Source organism: Triturus cristatus, chromosome 8 (assembly GCF_964204655.1).
Source record: "Triturus cristatus chromosome 8, aTriCri1.1, whole genome shotgun sequence".
Taxonomy (NCBI): domain Eukaryota; kingdom Metazoa; phylum Chordata; class Amphibia; order Caudata; family Salamandridae; genus Triturus; species Triturus cristatus.
Genome location: NC_140591.1, coordinates 1,198,865,571 through 1,198,890,553, shown reverse-complemented (window position 1 = coordinate 1,198,890,553; position 24,983 = coordinate 1,198,865,571). Strand labels below are relative to the sequence as shown.

The 24,983-nt window shown below is 47.3% G+C and overlaps 1 protein-coding gene across 1 annotated transcript in view; it reads left to right on the top strand.

The window, feature by feature from the left end:
• The window catches only part of CNGA3 (cyclic nucleotide gated channel subunit alpha 3), a 286,141-nt gene that overhangs the window by 178,037 nt on the left and 83,121 nt on the right, over nt 1-24,983 (top strand). The window contains exons 3-4 of the mRNA XM_085620531.1: nt 3,981-4,097; nt 20,851-21,030. Coding sequence (XP_085476657.1) covers nt 3,981-4,097; nt 20,851-21,030 — 297 coding nt within the window. The remainder of the gene's footprint in view (nt 1-3,980; nt 4,098-20,850; nt 21,031-24,983) is intronic.

Below are 24,983 nucleotides of genomic sequence, written 5' to 3'. Positions count from 1 at the left end.
CATGGCTTCGTGATTTCTGCAATACGGGGGACATATGGTGATATAGATATGGTTATGCTTTGGGTAATTCTTCTGTGTTATGCATTACCTAACTGTTTCGTATTTATGTCCCGATGTGTGATATATGTTCTTTTCCTCACATTTCCAGTAGCCATTGGAGAGAGGGTCTCGCATATGAAAGGAGCATACAGGAAGGGGATATCTCAAATGTAGAAGTAGTGCACAGGGGGGGGGGGGGCGTTCACAGCTGGTAGTGACACAGAGAGGAAGGGTACCTCTGACTTCAGGGATAAGGGTGCATTTGAGCACCTTCAGGGACTCAGACTAGGATGTGCATCAAAGCACCTTCAGGGACAGAGTAGCCGTGCATTCAAACCATTTCAAATCAAAGACAGTGAGTACCTTTGACCATTTCCTTATGGGCCATGGTGGTGCATCTAAGCATCTTTAGGGATAAAACGGAGCATCTAGGCGCCTTTACAAGGGTGATGGGCCCCTAAGCATGTGCAGGGACACTGAGATGAATCAAAACATCTTAGACACGAGGGTAAATCCACACTTCAGAGCTCCGTTGTGCTCCAGCTAGGTGTCTGCCCCAAAAATACCAACACATACGTACAGAGAGATGCACCAAAACAGATGGAGGGAAAAGGAGGTGAATAGAAGCACTAAGAGTCAAGAAGATCACGGCACAGGCACAGTGAGATTAACACAGGCACCTGAAGACGCAGGAATGTTTCTATGCACTTACAGTCACTTAACACTTAAAGTTTATTATTAAACGACTGCTTTCATTTTTATTTTGTTACAAATATAATTATAATATGTTCATCTTCTTCATCCCAATTATTTTCATGGAGAAAAATGAAAGTACTTCTGAGTCCGGGCTTACATCCCCCCGCCCGAAAAAAAGTGAAATAATGGGGAGCCGTGGCCAATGGCTAATAGGTCAAGGGAGCCGCAGGTCAAAAAAGTTTGGGAACCACTGCTGTAAGAGATCCTTGCTACTTGCTTGATGGTATGCTGAAAGCACCTTTACAATCTTCAGAGTTAATGAAGAATTCTCTTGACTTTTTTTAGTTCATTCTGGTCATCCCAAATATGTCATTTAGCCGGTGGTTCTCAGTCCTAGAGGCCGTGAATGCTACATTATCCAAGTGGCGACCGTTTACAGAGTGGTGATGCCAAAGGCAAGAAATGTGAGAGTCTTTGGTCGCATATTGCAAGTGATGTGAAAAAAAGTACACTCTGCTGCATTCTTAGATTTTTACAGGAAACATGACTGCTGTAGAGGACATAATCAAAAAGCTGGAGTCTGAAAGCAACCTTGTCTAGCAAGTGTTCAGCGTAATTGGTGTAGATGTGAAACATCATCTTCAGAGTACGCTAGGCGACTCTTTTAGTGACTTTGGCATTGCAACATGTTCCATGTTAGGATGCTTGCCACTTGTTACACAAATAAATGTTTAGGAACAATTCAGACAATGTTATTTTACAATGCATGAGAAATGGCTTGCAATGATGCATAGAAATGTCCCTTCAGCAACCATGGATTTGAAGGCAATGAAGTCTCACTGAGGTACTCTGCACAAGTTTTAGATCCCTTCCGTAAAGAGCAATTTTTTCCAGACTTGGAAAAGTACTGCTTCATTTTTGACTGCTTCAATAACTCTGAGGGCATGTGGCCTAGTTCAAAGCATATGTTGCTGAACCTGTCCCAGAGAATCGCAATCTTCAGGTTCACCAGTATTGGCATGGAAAGCAATGTCAGTAGCCAGAGTAAGCAAATTGTGTATTGGCTGTTTTGGCATTGCCTGTCTCAAATGCCAAGGCTTAGATGGGAAGGAAAGAGCAAGTGTGCGTGACCAAAGACTCACTGAAGGAGTATTGTATAGTGTACCATAATAAGTTTGATTTTTAAAAATGTATTTGGAGCTCATATACACCTTAAGTACACTCTCTATATACCATGCACTATAGGTGCAGAAAGCAAGCAATATTAAAAGCAAAACGTTCCATAAACACCGGAAAAACACTGTTTCTGTTGTTTTTAATAGCGCGAAAAGTGTAACCACCAATAACCACTGTTTTTTAAGGTATTGAAATCACTGGAAAAAAACACCATCATTTACCAAAAATATAAACTGAAAACAGGAAAGCCTACATATATTCCAATATCCTTTGTAATCATCCATGCTTGAATGGGCTAGAAATGGCTAATACATTCTGAATAGTTTTGACACGGTCCTCAAAATATGTCTTGTCAAGGTCCACAAAACTTAAGATGACACTCTCTGCACTTACTAAACAAGCACTGGTAACCCTTCTTACAGGTGCTTGACTTCCACACTGCTTTTAAGTCCATTGCCCTATCTTGATTTAACGATGGATGCTCCATTGTCTCAGGCCTTGCTGGTCCCCTTTAGATCCTATCAAATCCCTTCTTCATTGAGTATCAAGGCTGATCTCTGTAACCCGAAGTATGATCTCATTTTACCTGTACCAAACGACCTCCACCCGCTTTGCCCAGAAGCAGGGATATTGTTCAGACTGGTATGTATCATTTTAAGACCTTATTTAACCAGCATGCAACATTCTTCAGTCTCTATCACATTTCTCTCGCTTGCGTTTGTACACCGTTCCGGTTGAGTCACACTTTTAAGAAATGTGAAATAAAGCAATACATACTATACACCCAGTGTATTGAATTAGTCTTTCCATGACCCCAAAGGCCAATCAAACTAAACAATTGCTTGTTGTTGTCTCAACACTTAAACCCCCTGGCCCAGGCCTGGCCCCTCTTTATTAGAGAAACGTACAGCAAGGTTAGTTTACCATCCCAATGAAAACAACCATCAATGCTGCCAAAACAAATACCGCTAAACTCCTTGAGCTGAAGCTTTGTACCTAGCTCTATAGCATGTGACACTTAGCCAATCACAAACCAGAATATTGTGATGGCTGACATTCAACCAGTATTGACAGCCAGGACGATCTTTACCCCCCACTACATGTGAGGCAGCCTCCCTTGAGTATACAAACAGGGAGGTGACAGGAAATATTAAAACATCACTGTGATTCTGTATGTCCCTCCACACCTCCCGCCAAAGCTTGTAGGTTATGTTCCAAGTACCAGGATGTCAGAAAAAGTAACGTTTACTTGTACCTCGGGATTTAGGGTTAGACTCTCACTCATGCTTTCCGTTCGATACTTTTAATCTCACATGACGTCACAATTGGTAGATCATGTACGCACTTATCTCAATTCTATGTTCAATGATTTGAAAACGATAATTATTTTGATAGGCCTGATAAGCACCCTCATGGATTTGTGTATCATGCAGAAGACAGTTGCAGGTGAGGAATTAGGTGCCATTCAGACTGTGCACAGCATATACTTTTATTGTTCTTTGGAATTGTTTTGTGTTTTTCCGGGTATAATTACATTTTATTGTATGACGACATTCTTTGAATAAAAGGTTGCATTCTATCTGATATTAAGCAAGCTTTCCATTTTTTTTTAAAGGGTAAAGCATTACTGTAGCAAGAACTAAACCCCCATTTAAAAAAACTAAAACAGAACTGTAGCCAGTACTACATCAATACTGAAATGCATTCTGGAAAATAGATTTCAGAGGCGAGAAAAAGACAGTTCTAAATCTGAAATTCAGGGCTTATTAAAGCGGAGAGTTTGGGAGCTGATGTGTTACAACGCATGGTGCTGTGTGAATTGATTGTGGTTTGTGTTGTATCGCGGTGCCGTGAGTGATGCCTTCGTGCCTAGTGGGGAGTGGAGGCGCATCAGTGTTCGGGAGCATCCTTCCGTGACTGCCATCAGTCACAGCAACTGAATGCTGATGAGGCAGATGCCACGGGTCAGCCATGTGTGCCTCTGTTGAGGAGAGGAGCCTGCGTAGGGATTCCCGCGCTGCCAACTAACGCAGGTGTTTTTGTTTTCCCCTTGCAACCCCACCTGGCAGGACCCACTCGTTGTGTGAGGACACGTCTTCGGAGCTGCAGCGGGTGATCGCCATGGAAACCAGAGGCCTGACGGAATCCCGCCGGAGTTCCTTCACGGGCAGGGGCGCCATGGCCAGGTAAGCGGCTTACGCATCTTCGTGCTGTGGCACGAGCCGGAGGGAGCTCCAGGAAACATCCTGGGTGGGAACAGGCGGTTTGCTCGCGTGTTGTTCACTTGAGGGTCAGGGGTGAACCTATAGAGAGGGTCTGCGTAAGAGGGAGTAAGAGAATAACTGAAAACCAGAGGGAACGCACAGCAAACGCATGCCTAAGCACACAACCATTAGCAGCGTAATACAGTCCAAAAGACGAGAGTGTGAAGGTGCATCAGACATATCCACGGAGCAGTACGCCAAAAGTCCAACTATAGGAAGGGGGCGCGCCTGTTGCTTTTTCCACAACAACGGATGTGTAGATAAGTTGCTGTATCTTATGCCACCAGCTTATTTCTACCCCCAGTGACAGTTACCTTATAAAGCTGGGAAAGTCACTGACCTCGACAAATAAATCTGTCGAAAATATAAATGGCCGCCGGTCAGGCAGGATAATCAGCACAATAAGCCACGTTTCCTACGCCATTTCAGCAAAATGACCCTTCAAGTGTATGCTATCCTTGGTATATTGCATCTGCACTTTAAATTAGGCTTGTTTACGCCCAAGTAATATGTTATGAGATTTTGGTGAACCATGCATTTGCACTTTTGTTCTTTGTATCTTTGCACTCGATATTTTATATTACTACATGTTATCCCCACTGTTTTTAGATCTTATTGGTTTTTTTCAAACAGATTGTATCATGGATGTATTGGTTATATGGTTGATTTATCTGACCGAATAAAAGCTTACAAATTGAAAAATTGAAATTGACCCTTCAAGTGGTTGGGAGTCTTTGCCTATGACATCACTGTTGTGTCTCTTTTCTGCATGCACAACCCCCACTGCTCAACTATCTCACCACCATTCACCCTGGTCGGACCCCTAGGCAAAAGGTGGCTGTCCTCTCAAGAGCCCCGTCATGTGATGTCAAAGTGTCATTCGCAAAGTTTTGGCATCATTAATAAAAAAAAATGTAATCTACATTCATTAAAAAGGCATTCTTCATTAGACAGAGTATATTCATAAAAAAAAAAATTAAAATTCAGAAGTGATGAAATATTTAATGTCTGACGTACCAAAACTGAGTGTACTTCCTCTTCCGGTACTGCAAGGCTCTGCCCCTCATTCCTGATTCAAATTATAACAGTCTTTTCAGAAGGCATGGCACTGCAAAGTATCCTCAACTGTCGCAGTAAGGCCAGTAGCGGGGGGAAGAACTCGTCAGACACCTCACTCACTCATGGCTAACTACATTGCCTGTAGCGCCTAGAGAGCAATTTAAAATGTGCCCTCAAATATCCATCATAAAAGTTACACAGCAGGAGCGTTCAAGAAACATGTCCCCAGATTTACTAAAAAAAGTCACGCAGTGCAACGCAGCAAGACAACCTGCTATCAGCAATTATTACCATAGTGTATATATGAATAGTTCAGCAGGTGCAATGGCACAGTGGCACACGTGTCCGAGAGACTCACTGAACCCCAGTAATGGTAGGATAGTATTTCCTTGCTTGCACTGAGGCCCAGAGTTAGACCACGGGTTCTGAAGCCAAGCGTACATTAATTGTGGACAGACAGAGGACAGTCCCTTCCTAAAGATACCATGAACGTCTATTGCCTTGAATTTCGATCTGATTGGCAGGAAAGCTACCAGATAAATATGCCTCTGAGCAGGCCCTACATCTAAAAGGTGTTTTCAATGGTTCAGTGCAGAATTTCAGCCTAGTTCAGCAGACCTTGCCATCAATTCAGCACCAGCTCAATGCTTGCACTAATGCATCAGTGCATTCACTGTCTGCTCCTGGAAGATTTGTATAGGGCTTTCTGTCTACACCCGGAAGATTGTTATATGGCTTGCAGTGTGCTTGTGGTCGGTTGTATGTGTTCTCAGTGCCTCATGCAAAGGTTAAAGGATGGAAATCTTTGTGAGAGTATAATAATACTGGTAGCACAGGTGTAAATATTTACACGAAATGTAACAAGTTTATGTTGCGGTTTTGATCATTTGTCATCACTAACGAGTGTGGAGTGCCTTAATCATTTTTGTTGCTTAATATAAACTCAATGGACACACTGCAAACCCCCAAATTTAGACATAGGTAGAATTATCACTTACCTTAAAAGGCTGCCACTACCAAAGAAAACATCTGTCCTGAAAGACATGTTTAATGCATGCCCAGCAAGAATGACGGGCGATAAGGAAGGCATTGAGAAATATGAAGAAAATAAGACACCTGGAGGGCATGGGCAGACCTGTGAGTTATATCAAATGTTGTCTGGGAATCTTCTGGATAAATTATAGGAGGCGTTTCAAAAAGCATACACTTGAGGTTATCATATTACAGCAATGCAAGAAGCAACGGCTATTATGATTCCCATGCTTGATAGGGACCCAGAGACCCTTGCTTCATACAGGCTATGATCTATACTTGATACTGATTGGCCAGTAGACTGGCTCCAGTCATACGGGAGATTATACGTCCTGATTAGTCATGGTTTGTGCCTGGCAGGAGCACAAAGAATAACCTTAGATGCTTAAATCACATAATACGTACCCAAGAAATTAGTGTATTGTCTACAGCGCTAGTAGTGTTGGACGTGGAATGTGCATTTGATATGGTAGGCTGGGAATACATTTTGAAGGTACTAAAAAATATGGGTGTAGACCCACATTTCATTAAATGGGCCAAATTAATATACGCACTCCCTACCACAAGTGCGCATATGGCAAACCTGGTATCAGACAACTGGAGGCTTGGGTGGGGGACTGGACAGGACTGAGCATTGCCACTCCTACTCTTTGCCTTCAAAGTGTAGCCCATGGCTATCCAATTAAGACAACAAATAAGTGAGTGGGCCATAATGGTGAGGTGAACCACACACTTGGTGTGACTGTATGCAGATGACATGCTACTTTATATAAGAAACCCAGAGAGGGCAATCCCCATTTTAAGGGAACTGCTACAGCAATGTGGTGAGATATTTGGATTGCATATAGATTATCAGAAATCTAAAATATTCCTTATGGGATTATTGAAAGGTATAGAAATTGAATGGCTTCCAGTGCTTGATATACAGACGAATTTTAGATATTTAGGAATCTGTGTAGCCACAGACCCAGATAGACCACTGAAAAGCAGGAGAAACTGAAACTACCCTGGGAGCTAGAGGGACTTGTCCTCCCTGGTATGTTATTGTATTATGCCTCAGTGCAGCTTCAACATGCCATTCATTGGTTTGATGACCAGAATATGTGGAAAAAGGAATTATTATAGGGCACTTACCCAAAGGATACGCTACAGAAGGCTCTAATGACGTTCACATATATAATAAAACAACTGATAAGCATGTGGCACACAGTAATCCTGAAGCTTGTTAAGCAAGCCCTGTGTGCTGTATAACTCCCATTTTGGATTTTAAAACCCTTTGGCAGTATAAGTAAGGAGATGGCAATACAAGAACGGAGATAGGGAGGATGAGAATCTGCAGGAGATTCATATATCAACAACAAGTTTGTTATGTTCCAAGAAGCACAAGAATATTTTGGAATAGGTAGAGTACAATTTCTACAATACACCGAATTAGCGAAAGTAGCAGGGGACCTGTGGACATCCTTCCCAGATACTCCTGAGAAAACACAAATATCGCAAGTGCTGTTAAAAACCTGTGTGCCGTATTTACTTATGAATTTATGGTTGCTGTCACAAGCTGAGGCCACAAGCTGTGTTTTCCTTTGTAGGGGATCCACAATCTGGTCCAGTCTCCCGGCAAACATTTGTCCTATATACTGGCAGTTACTTAGGTAATTGCGGAGAGAGCGGACTAGTTGTGGGATCTTTGCTGTGACTTCCCATTAAACCCTTGTGCATTACCTCCTTGCCTCTTGCTCTCTTGTTCATATTTTTGTGAAGAGTGACGACCTCTGGAGCCCACTGCCAGTGCCACCACATCTTTGTACTACTAAGATATCAAGCCACTTCTACTGCGGATTCCCTCCTGCACGACGGCTCCTAACTGTCCTGCTGCCTGCTCATGCTGTGTCCACGCTACTTACATGATGGCGGACATGATATGCCACGTTAAACTTCAATAACTGCATCGTTGGTGGCCCGAGCAGTCATAATCGAGGGTTCAACGATGTCGCTGGTATGTGATGTCACAGTGCACATGACGTATGTACGGAGACCATCTTCAATCGGGCTACTTACCAATCCCAGTGTATTCAAGCAACTGAATGCATAGTTAAGGACCTTGCCTATCAATACTTTCAAAGCTAATCCGCAGATTAAAATACATGAGCAAGGTGTATTTTGGCTGTTTTCTAGGTGTTATCAAACATTTTGTGTTGCCTGTGGCGTGCTTGGATCCTCAACAGGAACTGTATTACTGTTACTGTTCTATATTTATTATGGCATCAAATACATTGGTTCAAATGATTTCATTTTTGCAATATCCATGCAAACCATCTATACCGTGGAAATCCTGGTTTCGCATTTACGAAAATTACTTAGTTGTAATAGACGCAGAGGAGTTTGAACCAAAAAGGAAGGCAGCCTTGTTATTTGGCCAACTTGGACTTGAAGGACAGGGGATATTTGATTACTTACCTGCTGTCAATGCCCCACCTGGTCAGTCAGGTGAATGGGATCAATATGCTGAAGCAGTCACAAGGCTAACCAAGAAGTTATCGGAGGTACCCACTGTGCTTTTAGAATGGTTCAATTTCTTTAAAAGAAAACAAAATGTGGATGAAAGTGAGGAGGAATGTATCTCTGCTTTGCAAAAAAGTGGCCTCCACATGCAATATTGGAGCATTGTTTGACACCTACAGCCATGATTAATTTATCTCCAGCTGTTATTCTAAGAAGTTCTAAGAAAAACTACTTAGTTGTTGCAGGGAATCATCACTATCTGAGATCATAGATGTGGCCAAAGGCATTGAACGCTCCATTGTTTCAAGGCATCTCATATCACAAGAACATACAGTTGGGGTTACTTCACCTCCGATTAATGCTTTTACAAGTGATATGGAATCTGTGGAGTCAATTTCTGTCACAGTTTGTTTCAGGTCTGGGTCCAAGAGCCACGTTAGTAACATTCCCAACAGTCCTGCACAAGGAAAACACTGCAACATGTGTAAGAAAGTAGGACATTTTCACAGTGTATCCAAAAGTGTCAAAACATTCATCAGTCAGCAGTATTGACCTGAGTCAGGAAGACTGTGATATAGATCTTTCTAATATGGTTTTCACATCAGATGTAGTTACTGATTCTACTACATAAATCAAAACCCCATTGTGTGAAATTACTTGGGTTAAGTACTCACCCTAAACATGATGGCTGACTAAGGTGTCCCTAAAACTATCATTGCTGACACTTTAGTTTACAAGCATTGGGGTCACCAGTTATCACTCCTCAGTCCTGATGTACACCCCAACATTTATGGGGATCAGGATATTGATGTGCTTGGGTACTTTGTAAATACTGTCAAGTGTTTGGGCAGACATACCATCACTAAAATATATGTTGCAAGGAAAGGTAGAAACATTGTGGAATGGCAAGACCTAGCCAAACTAGGCCTTATGCTAGTTCCTGGCATAGATATTCCTGTAGTTGTCATTGATCTTTCATTTCCTTGGTTAAGGATCCCAGCTCTGAAACTGTCTCACGCATTATTGATAATTTTCCAGAGATTTTTTTATGATACAATTGGAGTTATAAATATGTGTGTTCACAACATCAGACTAAATAAAATGCTATACAAATTGTCCACAAGGTCAGACCTGTTCCACTTAACATCAGGAATGAACTTAAAAAACTTTTTGACAAATTAGTTACAGAAGGCATCATTGTACCCTCAGACTCAGCGCAGGGGTTCAGCCCAGTATTTAATGTATTGTACGCAAAAGTTTGGCAAAATTCATATCTGTGCGGATCATCGCACCATTATTGAAAACATACTGAGGACTGTCATCCCCTACCTAAAATTCAAGACCTATTATTAAATATTGAACAGGCAAAAATATTTCCCCATATTTGACCTTCAATCTGCTTACCATTAGAATCTACTTGATTCAGAGTCATAAGAATTCACAACTTTTATTACACCCTTTGGGGCTTACAAGTATTGCAGATTACCATTTGGTCTGGCGCCCGCTGCTAGTGTCTTCCAGAAATCAATGGATATTACACTGGCACATATTACTGGTGTATAGGTATTTCAGGACGATGTCTTGATTTTTGCTACAAATGTCCAGGAAAGCAGTTTGATTTTGGAGAAAGTGTTAATGATTTTCAAGAAGTATACCATCACCTTGAGGTATGACAAGTATACATTTTTGTCTCACAAAATTACTATCAGTCCTGAAGGAATCAGTCCCAATTGCTCATTAATTCAAGCTATTCAGAATGCAGATGCTCTAAGAGCTAAATATACTTTTTGCTCTTTTCTGGGACTGAGTGAATATTACTTTGGAATGACAAAAAGTATATTTGGTCGGATGATGTCAATGAAGCTCTTCTGAAAAGTTAAGCATCTTATAGTTTCAGCACCTGCCTAGCGCCATTTGTGGGAGGTAGGACATGTTCAGTAACCGTGGATGCAAGCCGAGTGGGATTAAGAGCTGTTCTATCCCAAATGTCAGAAACACAATTGCTTTTGCTTCAACCACTTTGAAAAAGTCAGGAAATAGTTTCAGTACTATTGAACATGAGACACAGGCTTGTTGCCGGGCAGTAGAAAGATTAAAAAGTTTTCTACGGGGCACACACCTTGATCTGTTCACTGACCATAATCCCTTACTCTACATGTTGAATGGTAATGGTACGGAAAAAGGCTTCATTGAGATTAATCAAGTGGTTGTCAAGCCTTCAGGAGTACAATTTTACAGTAAAATATATACACGCTGTAAAGAATTTGAGAGCTGATTGTCTATCCAAAATGTCGGTTGATAATGAATCAGAAATTGTGCATAATGATGTGGAATGTGTTGCAGCTCTTGTAGATGATTTGTTGGATGACCAAGGGGTAATCACATCTGTGTGTTGGTTAAAAGTATCTAAAGATAATGTTGTGTTTCAAAACATTTGTAATTTTATGAAGAAAAGGTGGCCAAAAGAATGAGTGTAGCCCTGAAACCTTTTTTCCAAGTTGCAAGCGAACTTTCGATTGATATGGGTGTCCTGTTACATCATTATATTTTTGTTTCTCCATTAGAGAAGTGGTGATGAGGGAAGCACATTTGGGTAATTTGGGTACTAATGCCACATGCCAAAACCTCAAGCAGGTATATTGGTGGCCTTCCATTGAATCTGAGCTGAAAAAATGTATTGATAATTGCAGCACCTCTTTGGTTTTAGATAAGCAGACGACAACATTAAGACACATTTACACCATGTACCTTTGCATGAGGATGCATGATGTACAGTAGCAGTGGATTTTTCTGGTCTGTTTGACCTACTACTTGCAGACAAAAGATATGTTACTCCCAGTGGATTATTTTTCAAAGTAGGCCAATTTTGATTTTACTCGCGTACCCACTGCAGAATCTGTCATACGTTTTGAACGAAAGTTTTTGAAATTGAAGGGGCACCAGAGGAGATTGTAACTGATAATGGTACACGTATTACTTCAATGTAAATGAGAACATTTATTGATTCTCATCAAATTCAACACCTTCACGTTGTATTGTATTCTCCCACTCTGAATGGATTAGTGGAAAGGATGTACCCATTTTTTTTAGAAGGAAAGTTTTGGCACATCTGAACACACCACATAGCACCACTAACGTGTCCCCTTTTACAGTTTTACACAGGAGATTCCCCAAGTCGAAGGTTTGTCCTGATTGGATAAGGAATCTCAACAAAGGTGTCTCTAATGGTATACAAGAGTCAAAAAATCAGATTACTGTTAATGTACAAAATAGACAGGCTGATATCAAAGTTAATTTTGACAAGAAACATCATGGTAGGAGGTTTGATTTATTCATTAGTGATTGGGTGCTTATAAAAAAAACCCACCAAGGTCAAGAAAGGGGAGTCAAAATTAATTGAGCCCACATGAATTGTGTAATTGTCTATGGGCTGTACTTTGATCTCTGTTCAGGGTTGGTGGTGCAGGAGATGTTTAGTGAAACTTTCACCAGAACAGGCAAAGAAAATGTTGGCAGCTAAGTCAGGTTGTAAAGGATTAAGTGTCTGGAATTCATGGCTTGATAGTTCATGGTACAAACCACTTAATACACTACGGTTATTGTCTAACACACCATCTGTTTCATCAGCTATTCCGAATGTTAGCCAGGCAGATAGCGTTGAAAATGCTTTGATATCACCATGTCTTATTTTCAATGGTACTGTTGAATAACCTGTTATTACTAGATTTTCCAGAAATGTTTCAATGCCAACACATTTTAAAGATTTTTATGTTCATTAATGCTTATTCTCTGAATTTGCTTTGTTATTTTGTAAAAGGGGAAGATGATGTACTGTGATTGCTTGGTCCGTTCTCCAGACAAACGTGCTTCCTCTTTACTGGCAGGTGCTGAGGGGGTTGCGGAGAGAGTGGACTGGTCATTGGCTCTTTGCTGTGATTTCCCAATAAACCCCTGTGCAATACCTCCTTGCTTCCTGCTCTCTTCTTCACAACCTGGCTGGGGGAGCAAGTTTAGCACTAATTTGTATAAAGCATTAATGTTGGCCAGAAAAGTGGAAGTGGGGCATGTGTAAAGAAGAGATGGGTGGAGTCAGGACCAGAACAAATCATGATTGAAAGTGGCTGATACCTTGCAAACTAGTCAGACAAATATCCACAAATGCCCGTTTTAAGTTGACACAATTTCATTTTGTGCACAGAACTTACATTATGCCTTTGAATTAGCAAAATACATTCGGGTACCAATGCTTGCTGTGGCAAATGTGGAGAGCAAAGGATTGACTTTACCCACATTATATGGACTAGGCCCACACATATCAGATTTTTGGGATAGAGCATTGACTACACTCAGAACAGTTGTTGGTAATTTAACTAAGAACACTATGAAGCGTTGCTTGTTGGGGGGCGTGGCCGAGCCAGCCAAGATGGCGGACTCCTCTCCCTGAGGCTCCTGCTCGGCGGCCCGTACCAGAAGATAATCCTACCTGCCCTGGGCCTTCACGGACCCGAGAAAGTATCGGGCCGAGCTCCACACAAGCGGTGACAGTCCCGGCTGGCTCCGATCCGCCGAGACAGAGGCTGCGGAGGTGATGAGGGCTCCGAGCGGCCGCTAGCAGACCACGAACAAAATGGCGGTCGGGCGTTCGGCCCGGAAGGAGCGGCCGCGAGTCTGAGGAGCCACGGAGATACGAGAGACGTGGCCGACCCTGCAGGCGATCGCGGCCGTCTGTGTCGGCGCCCTGAGTCAGCGGAACTGAGGCGGGCCCCGAGGGGGTGATCTGAGAGCCCCAACAGCAGCGAGGACGGAAGGGCGGGAGAACGCTGATCCCCTCCCCCCGGGACTCTGCGGCAGACGGAAGATACCGGACTGCACTCCCGCCAAGGTAACAGCACCCTAACCGGGCGTGCGCTGCGTGGTGTTCCCCGGGGACCCCCCCCTTCCCACATTTCCGAGGGGAGTTGGACAGCGGATCGGCCAGCAGAGGTGGGGGGAGCAGACCACCACACTCGACCACAGCCCTAGCAGACGCCGGTGGCCATGCGGCAGAGGACACGCAGAGCTGACGGCGGGGCCTCCGAGGGAGGAGCGAGGTGAGCCCCGGCCGCGCGTGAACGCTTGGCTGGGCCGGAGGAAGGACCGGTGGAGAGACGAGGACCGCTTGGCGGAGGGAGCCCTGACGTGCGCACTCCATCGAGCCTGGGGGGCCGCCCGGACGGGGGGTGCAAGGAGAGTGGGGGTCCTGCGATGCGGCCGCAACGAGACCGGACAGGCTGAGAGCGACCCGCCAGGTGTAGGAAGCTTCACGAGATAACCTCGGTGGTTTGAGGGGACGGACTTGGTCTCACCTCCTGAGGACCAGGTATAACGGAACACCCACCGCCGCACATACGGCGGGCGGGACAGGCCCGCGGACGCTGGGGGGCCGCCGACGTCATTTGAACCAGATACACCGCCGAGTTGAGGACCGGGAGAGGTGGGACGGCGGGACACGGCCCGGAGGTGACCGCTCCCTGAAGTGACCCGTCAGAGGCGCGAGTGGGCCTGCAGGGCCGGCCTGAGTGTGGACGCCGGCGGGCGGACGCGTCTACCAACAAGGGGAGAGTCCCACTCCCACAATGGGTCATCAAAAAACGGCGGGGGGACAGCCGGCCTCACACCAGTCCAGAATGACCTTGTCGGCGTGGGTGGGACCCCCCCGGGACGCTCCGCCCGTCACGGACGACCCCACGCCTAGGAAGCTGGACCAGGTCCTGGCGGCCATAGAACAATCTCGAGTGGCAATGGAAGGGAGATTCGGCGAGTTGGCGTCTGACCTGGGCCTCCTTCGTGACGACCACAGAAAACTGCCGGACAAAGTCGCGCACAGCGCGCACACTATACAAACGCTGGAACCACAAGTACAAAAGCATGGCAACGCGATACAGGACCTCCTAACGCGGATAAAGGCGCTGGAGAATAAGACGGACGACCTAGAAGGGCGCTCCAGGCGGAGCAATATCCGAATCATGAATCTGCCGGAAGGAATCGAAGGACCTAACCCGATCAAATACATCACGGACTGGATAGCCACCTTCACGCCAGCAGACGCCCTCACCGCTTTCTTCTCCGTGGAGAGAGCCCACAGGGTGCCGGCTCGAAGACCACAGCCGGGCATGCCTCCTCGCCCTTTCTTGCTCAAGCTCCTCCATTATCAGGACCGAGACACTATCCTACGAGCAGCCAGACAACAGGGGCGGCTGCAACTGGAGGACAAGCAAGTCATGCTGTTCCCGGACTACTCCTGCGCGGTCCAGCAGCAACGGGCCACCTTCATGGCAGTGAAACGCGCCTTGCGCCTGAAAAACATTCAATATGCGCTTTTTTTCCCGGCCCGCCTCAAGATAATCTATGAAGGCGAGACGCACTTCTTTACGGACCCAGGAGAAGCGGCGACATGGGCGGAACAGCGCACGCAGCACCCCGGGGATGACCCCAGCCCTCGCCCAAAAAAGACACCCGGGCGCCTGGGTCGCCGTCCCCGGAGGGCCTCCTCCACGCCGATTAGTGTGCGGACCGGCACTACCACCGCCAGCTCCCCGGACCTCGCTCAGATCATCGCGGAGCGTCGGAGGGCTCTCCAGGCGGTGGCCACTCTGAGTCCCCAGGACAGAGGATCAGACACGGAACGTGGCCCACACATCTTCACCTCGGACGACGAAAGGAGTGCTACGCCTAGGTCGCGGGAGGGCTCGATGACGCCCCCCGTGGTGACCCCTCAGACCGCAGACACACTCATTTGACACGATGCCCACGGACCGGCTCAGCGGGAAAACGGACACGTGCGGCCCTCCAGGTCGCAAGGAGCAGAATAACCAATGAGCCCGACGCCGGGCAGGACAAGTATGGACATCAACAATACACGGGCAACCGCCAGAGCGGGAGTCGGCAGCCACCAGAACCACCACCCCCACAGTTACGAACTAAAGTTGTACCATGACAATCAGTTTGGGCGCATGCGCCCCCAGTATTGGGACTGCTTCCCGCAGTTGTTGCAGTTCACCCCCCTACCCTATGTGTTCCCTTCTCACCATTCCCGGAGCGGGCAGGGAGACCTTCATGGACGATGCAGTACACAGACGGACGGTAGGTGGTGGGCGAGGGGCCGGGAGCGGCGCTTGTGGGGTCCACAATACAATAAGGACGTATACACATGACTTCTCCCAACATGTCTCACACCTCTCCTAACACGGATATGAAATTCCTGACACTAAATGTCCGGGGAATGCATACCGCCAGCAAGCGGTACTCCATTTATGCCTACATCAAGAGACAGAAGGCCCAGGTAGCACTCTTACAAGAGACGCATCTGACGGCAGGGGAGGCGGACCGGCTACAGAGAAAGAGGCGAGGCATAATATGCGCCACGACCTACTCCGCATTTGCCAGGGGCGCGCTAGTATGGATCAGACCGGGGGTGCCATTTCAAGAGCAAAGCAGACTCATAGACAGGGAGGGCCGTTATGCAATACTGACGGGACTGCTAGAGGGCCAACAACTACTGATAGGGAGTATATACGCCCCCAACACAGAGCAGGAGGGCTACTGGGGCAAACTCACACACACATTGGCACATCACACGTCGGTCCCCTGGCTCTTGGGGGGGGATTACAACTGCACCCTGGACCCACACCTGGACAGCTCACACCCCCCGCAGGCCCACTCATCAGCATACAAGCAGGCCGCAGACCTCCGCAGTTGGGCGGACAGATGGGGACTAGCGGACATCTGGAGAACTCGCCACCCCACCACGAAGCTCTACTCCTTTCATTCAATCCCACATGATCTGAGGGTCCGCCTAGACAGATTCCTGTGCTCCGTGTCGCTCCTACCCGTGGTACAAGACTCGGACTATCTAGGCAGAATAGTGTCGGACCATGACGCGCACACTGCGGTCCTCCGATGGAGACCCCCCCACCCCCCGATCCCAACGTGGAGGATGCCCCGGGATTGCCTCACGGACCCGGTATTCCGCCAAACCCTTGAGGAGTATATGCAGGGCCATTTTCGACAGAACGACAATAAGGCTTCCACGCGCTCGTTGGAGTGGGATGCGTTCAAGGCGAGTGCCAGAGGCCACTGCATTCAACAAGTAGTTGGGGTCAGGAGAGTGCTCGACAGAGCCTTGCAGGGGGCGGAGACCCAGCTCGCGGAACTCTCGAAGAGGGTAGATCGGGGAGACGCCACGACGGCACAACTATCGGCGGCCAAATCCACCCATGCGACAGCGTTGCGAGACCTGCGTAAATACAACTTTCGGGCATACGTGGTACGGACACACAGGGAGGGGAATAGGGCGGGATCCCTCCTGGCTTGGCTCGCCAAGCAAGACACAGCACCGTGCCCTATCACGGAGCTCCTAGCCCCGGACGGGCAGCTCAAATGTTCGCAGACTGATATTCTGCACATCTTCCACGGGTACTACGCAACCTTATACCGGTCCCCGAGGGCCAGGCCCTCGGGAGACCTTGTCGGTTTCCTAGGCGGGTTGCCCCTGCCCAAGCTTTCCCCCACAATCGAGAAGGAACTCGACAAAAAACTTAAACCGGTTGACGTGAAACAAGCGATTAAGGCTCTAGCGCGCGGAAAGGCGCCAGGCACGGACGGATTCACGATTGAGTATTATCACACGTTCGCGACACTGTTGGCGCCGCGACTGGTCTCCATATATGAAGAGGCGTGTCTGGTCCTGGACCTGGAGAAGGCGTTTGATACCCTTCTATGGCCTTACCTATTCGAGGTCCTGCAGCGAGTGGGTATCGGGCCCACACTGCTGGCCTATACCCAGCTACTATACGGGGGCCTCACCTCCAGAGTGAGACTTGGCAAACTCATATCGGCTCCATTCTCCGTGACCCGTGGGACCAGGCAGGGATGCCCCCTCTCTCCTCTCCTCTTTGCCCTGGCGATGGAGCCTCTGGCCATAAGGCTGCGACGGGAGGGGGAGGCATGGGGGATTCCCATAGCGGACGTCACACATTGCGTGTCGTTATACGCGGACGATCTTCTGATATATGTCCGTGATGTATCGGCCGACCTCACGTCCATATGGACGACACTGCAGGCGTACGAGGAAACCTCGGGACTCAGGGTCAACTGGGAGAAATCATCCATCTTCCCTCTGGGTGCTCATACAGGGCCCCTGGAGATAACGCTGGGCGCTCAGAGGTTGAGGTGGGATGGGACAGCCCCCAGATATTTGGGGGTGCATCTATACCACTCCCCCGGAGACCTCTTTGAAGGAAACCACCGCAGAGCGCTGACCAGCCTGCGATCGGCGGTGGGGTTCTGGAAGGCGCTACCCTTGGCGCCTATAGGGGCGTCGCCATCGCAAAGATGATCATGGTCCCGAGAATGCTCTACTACTTTACAAACCTCCCTATCATCCCGCCGCGCTCCTTCTTTCGGGAACTAGACACGCTACTAGCGGCCTTGATATGGGGAGGCGGCCGGCACCGAGTAGCATTGCGTACGTTGTACCTACCCACCACAGCCGGAGGTTTGGGAGCGCCGTCCTTCGAATCATACTTCCTCGCGGCACAGCTCCAATGGCTGTCACACTGGACGGCGGAACGGCACGTGGGGGAAACGATCACAGAGGGAGGCAGACTGCCTCTTCCTGCGATCCGACGTATGCTCTTGCCGGGCTCCAAGCCGACGCGCACACACCCGCTTCAGGTCGTGATAGCCCGCAGATGCATGATGAGGATTCACCGCATGTCAAAGGGCCAGCCACTGTATTCCCCCCTGCTCCCCCTCGTGGGTTTCCCCCAGCGGAGCGGGTACTACACCGCGAGGGCCCTCCAGGTGTGGACGGACCACGGTGTCACAGAGTTGGAGGCGTTGTTCCAAGAGGGGCAACTGAGGACATACGCACAGTTGGTAGAGTGGCACGACCTCCCCCAGGGACAGTTTTTAAGACACAGGCAAATATTAGCAAGTAGCGGCCGCTTCTGGAACTCGCGCGACGGGGAACCCCCGACGCATCCGGTGTTACACACAGTGCTGCGTATGGGAGCAGGCAGTCACCTCATCACCTGGCTGTATAAAGCGATCCGGGAGCTGGCGGACGTCCCCCTGGACAAACTCCGGGAAACGTGGGAGGACGACGCGGGCCGAGTATTCAATGATGCAGAATGGCGTAAAGCCCTAGAGTCCCCCAAAAAGGTGTCCAGGAACGCACGATTCAAAAATATCCAATTCAATATCTTACACCGGGCTTATCTTACCCCGGACAAACTCCGCCGGTTTTACCCCGATACACAATTCGAATGCCCCCGCTGCCACCTCGTAGACGCCGATTTCAAACATATGTTTTGGACCTGCCCATCCATACAACGTTTCTGGAGAGGGGTATACCACGCCGTTCGAGCTACAACCGAAATCCAGACCGCCTTCACCTGGGAGGAGTGTGCGCTGGGAATCGCCCCGAGGGGGAAAATCGCGAAGGTGCAATGGAAGTTCACTTCCTTGGCCGTTCTCCTCGCGAAGAGGAGCATTGCGATGCACTGGAGGGCCCCAGAGGGGCCGTCCGGACCGGCATGGGCGGGCGCGGTGCTCAAATGGGGCGCAGCAGAGGAAGAGCTACTGAGGGAGGAGGAGGCGAGAGGCGCCCGCAAACACCCGATATCAATGGAGTGGGCACAGCTCCTCATCCTCTTTAAGCAAACGTACGCGACGGGAGAGGACCCGGACGCGACACAGTCCGCCCCCCACGCCTCGCCGGCCTCCCCTGACCGCCCCGGACCAGCAGAGGACGCGAACAGCTCATTAGGCAGGTAACACTCCTGGATACATGGGCGCACATGAACCCAGCCCCCTGCTTCGGGACGAACAATTGGCCCCTCTGCCCCCCCCTCCCCCGGGCGAGCCCCAGGGCACACCACATGTACTTACCGTCAGTCCGCACACACATTACCACGGAAACTTCTCCTTTGCCATTCCTGCATCCGTCCCCTCCTCCCATGCTTCGCTCCCGGCCTCCTTTCCCCCCCCCCTATTTTTCCCAGTTTCGAGGCCCAGCCCCCTCCCTAGGGCCCTCCCCAAGCTGCCCCGCAGGCGGCAGTCACCCCGGTTGGCGGGTTACACGCCGTAGTCCTAGCTACATGACATACCAGTGACACTGGGAAAGAAGGGTTTGCTGCATCGACCAAGTTGGGGAGGCAGCACAGACTCCGATAGTGACGGAAGGTATGGGCACTAACGTGATGATAGGCACAGGGACCAGACAGGACAGACCTAAGGGAGGCACGTCTATCGGGCCACCACAGACGATTACAGCAGCTAAGGGACCACAGTACCCACTTCCTGTAGTTCCGCACAGGTCCATGATGTTGTAGTGAAATGATTAACGCTTATACCTCAGAATGGTCAATGTGATGAAATGTATGCAAAACCCTAATAAAAACATGTCAATAAAAAAAATTAAGCGTTGCTTGTTTAGTATATCCCCTGTGCGGAAAACAAATAAAATGAAAAGAAAATTCCTGTCATTGGGTGCTGCGCTGGCGAAACATAGAATAGCAATGAATTGGAAAAGTGATTAACCACCTACCTATGCTACCTGGAAAAAAGACTTGTTAGAATGGGCAGTGGTGGAGGAGATCCATATAAAAACCACACGTATGGACAAGAAGGTGGCAGATGGTTTTATGTAATGGGTGGAGATGTTGATGCTCATTACAGATACACCAGAAATTGACCCTCCTGAACGCTCTAGACTAATTCCGTTAACGATACTGGAAAAGATTGATGAGCTATGGTATACAAACAGCAAGCGGCAATTTACAGACATAGGAAAATTTGTAGGACGTGGGATCTGAGTAGGCGACTTTGAGGAGTTTGGATGAACTGTATGAACTATTGCATTCCCAAATGATATGTCATGTTTATTTTTGTGATTTCTGAAAGTTAATAAAACTATATATAGAAAATCAAAATAAATATAACGCACTGTGAGTTTAAAATTAGGAGCAGGTCATGGTCAAAATCAGCCAATGAGATTTATCCGTCGATTCATGCCCGCCTGTCCTTGTTTTTTGCACAGGCTATCACGGTTTGTCACGTCGTTGAGAGGTTGGGCTGCGAAGCGCTTGCATCTTGAAGATCAGAGACCAGATTCCTTCTTGGAACGATTTCGGGGCCCAGAGATGAAGGAGGTTTCCAGCAGAGGCAGCAATGCACAATCTATTTTGGGCAACCAAGATAAAGTGGGCAAAGTGAAAACGTAAGCTCCGTGACGATTCTGGTCACTCTGTTGAAATGCAACTGTAACAGACCAGTCTCTCTCACTTGTGCTTTGTGTTCATTTGCTTTCTGAAATGAACGAGGACAAGCAGAGGGTACTGGCTACAGCACTATTGTCCAGTCTGTGCTACAGTGCATCTGCCATAGGACAAGGTGCACTTTGGCATCAGAATAATGTAATTGTGCTATTTTGGTGTTATACTAAGAGAAGATGCTGCTCTAAACTCCCGTAAACATATGGTCCCACAAAGGCCCTGGACTTCGTAATTGTGACTCTGGTAAATGGCCACTCTCCATTTTTCAATTACTCACTTGGTTGGCACCCTCTCTGCCACCATCCATCCCTACCATAGGTCCACTTGCATCTCTTTCACTCCCTTACATGCCACACTCTTCCTCACTTACCCTCTCCATAGGCGTAGCTTGTCCTCCCCCTCCTCATCTGCACAAAAAACCCTCTTCCTCACCGTCCTCTGGCTGCTCAGCAATTCCGCCACCACCCCCTTCCCAGTAAGTTGTCTTCACCACAAGTAGTGAGCCTTGTGTGCTGAACATCTCTTTTGTGAGACTGAATATTAGGTGCTCTGGCCTAAAAGCTCAGCAGCACCACCCCATTCCCCATTCTAGCATATGCCCAGCACTTTGCTGTGGAGAATATCTACAACACTGTTGACAGGAATCTTCCCAGTAGATTTAAGAATTGACACCAAGGCCTTTATTTGGTTGTTTTCATTTTGTGTGACCTCAAATACAGTTGTGCATACCACTCAATGAGTTGTGCTTAAACCACTAGTTACATACAGGCAGAAAGTAAGCACAATGGCATAGTGTCTTCACTAGCTAGTCAATTATAGTGTAATGAAAATAATACAAATGCATATAGGGAATGTAACAGGAAATATAAGCCAGGGCCATAGAGGACAGGTGTTTCTTACTATTCATATAGTATTTGTCATTACCACTGAGAATCTCAAACGCTACCTGACATGACACACTTTCTAATACAAATCTTTTCCTAAGAGTAGGCTGCTCATTGCCAAACGTTTGTTTTGCTATGTTACTTCTCAGTCCTACTGTCTACTAAGACACTAATAACTTTATTGGTGGTAAATTCATCCCCTATTTTTGACTAGTGCACTCATCATCAGCACAAGATTGTTATTGCAATAGGTTCTTTATGTTCCTAAATCTATACAAGTACTATCTTTTATTTATGTGCAGTTTATTTAATTTTAATTGGGTTAGTTAAGGGGTGTGAGAGCCCTAAATATACATGTGATTAACCCTCTGGTAGCTTGGCACAAAGTTAATTTAAAGAAAAAAAGTCAAAATTTTAAGAAATGAAAGAAGACAAAATCAACAAGAAAATAATAACTAGAGCTGTAGTTATGAATTTTTAAAGTTTAGGTTAAAATAGCACAACAAGGTACAAAGCACCACTCCCCGGTATCTGGTCGCACTGGACCAGGTCAAAGTCACAAGTTTAGGCCGACCACAATGGAGTGAGGGTCTATACATGGACCAGGTTTGTACCAGTGAAATTTTACCTTCTCAAAGTCTGAGTCCACATGAGGAGCCTTAGCAGGAGTTTTGTGTCGGCAGGAGATGCGAGGAGTTTGTTGTTGGCGTGAAAGAGCTTTGCATTGGAAGGGATATGTGGGCAGTTGCTGTTTGGCATGAAGAGAAGGTTCCCATCAGGACTTTGCATCGGCGGGAGAAACGGTGACCGTTGCTGACTTGAACCTGCTTGCGGTCTAGAACTTCTGTATTTTCACCTTAAACTTGGTTTAGGGGGCAATAGGAGTATACACTTTGATGCCAGCCAAGAGTCCAGGACCTTGGAGAAACACCACTTGGGGATCAGGACTCACTTCAGCATAGGTCAGCAGTAGGGCTCAGGCAAGACCCGTTGGGCAGATGGGCAGTTGCCAGGAAGGCCTTTAGAAGATTGTTGCGTACCTAAAGCTCAAACAATAGGTCAGCCAACAGACCCATGGAGTCACTTCTGAGGAGGCGGCATTCAAGAGAATCTGGCCCAATTTTCCTGGTCCAGGTAGCAGGGTAGTCGTTCTTCTGAATCTTCCACAGGTCCAGGAGTGTTCTGATGAGAGGTTCTGAAGTTTCTACATATGATAGTGATAGCCTCTGTGGGGGGAAATCCATAGCCTACTACCAAATTGGTTCTGGACAATTCTTCCCCTTACCTCGGGCTTGGCTCTAATCTGTCTTGGCACGGACAAACCTGGTGTCAGTGTCAGGATCCTTTATGTGTGCTGCAGACAGGGTACTCCTCCCGAGCCATCCTGTCAGAAAGACCCAATCCCTCAACACCTACGCCCCTTTTGTACTCACATCTGGAAGGAGTACACAACACACCACATGAGAGCCACTCAGTTATGTGACCCTTACACTGGCAGAAAGTCACATTTGGTTTGGGCAGAAAAATGCCAACTTTCTAAATGTAAAGCTCCAGTAGGTCAGAGACGCAATTAATATGGTGCACCGTGCAGCCGAAAACCGAAGAAGCACGGTTCCTGGCCAGTCACTAATAATAGAATACGAATCTCGAAGCCTGCATTCTAGAAACACAGTGCCCTGGCAGCTGCATACCTGGGAGACCCCTGACTAAAGATGTGCGGCACTCAGGCAGCCATACAGCCCTGACAGGAGGGGGCAAGCAGCGATGAGGGAGGGAGTGGGGGGATGGCTCAAGCACCAGAGCGGGAGGGGGTTGGGAGACGGGCAAGCAACTCCGGTACATTCTCACTTTGAAGTCAGAGAAAAAAATAAAGAGGCACCCTCATAAAACAGTGTCTGACATTTGTTTTTGAATGCACAGCAAATATGACAAGATAAGAACAAGATTTATAGGCCTGTTTACCTAAACGAGGTTGGAGCAAGTGAAATACGACCGCTCATGTTAAATTCTGTTAAAGGAAAAAAAAAAGTAGTTCCAAAAATGAATCCTAAATTGGGAGTAGTGGATGGATAGTAGTGATTAGCCCATGCTCTCGGGGAGAGCTAAACACGAAGAGGAATGACACATGAATACCATGGACAATGTGTCTCTTCGTGACAGCGCATGCGCTGGCTATAGCCGAGGCCTAATAAATAGGGGGGGGGGGGGGGGGTGAAAGGCAAAAAGTCTGAGGGAATGCCACACCAATGATGTCAGGTCTAGCACCTATTGTCAATGAAAGGTACTTCTCCTTTCTATCTAATTTTACCAATTTTACTTTATCCAAAAACAAATCATAACTGCTGTCACCTGGCACCCACTAGAGGCCCTTATTTATCAATCTATTGCGTGCTCTTCATCTGTGAAGTTGCTTTTTTCATAAGTGCAGTCCACAAACAGATTTAGTGAATCCAAAATATGCAAAAGAGTGTTAGAGGGCTTGCTGTGAGCTTCTTCATATAATAAAAATTACATTTTTTGCTAGCAATTCAGTGTTATTAGTTATCTAATCAAGAAAAATAGTGCATTTTTACCCATTCCCAGTCTTCTGTGCCCATAATTGATAGACACTATCTTGGTTAATTATGCCTGCATGTATGTTGTTCTTCAGTTAGCCAAAAGCACCATATAACTGGGCCTCATCTTCTGCTGCATCAGAGATAATAGCAAAAGTTATTCGGTATGGTTTTAAAAAAAAAAAAGTTCTGCCGCACAGTCAATCAATCAATCAATCAATCACAGGCATTTGTATAGCGCACTGCTCACCCGGAGGGTCTCAAGGCGCTGGGGGGGGGGGGGGGGGGGGGGGACGCTACTGCTCGAACAGCCAGGTCTTGAGTTGCTTCCTGAAGGCGAGATGGTCTTGCGTTGTCCGGAGGTGGATGGGGAGGGAGTTCCATGTCTTGGCTGCCAGGTAGGAGAAGGATCTTCCTCCGGCGGTGGCTCTGCGGATGCGGGGGACGGTGGCGAGAGCG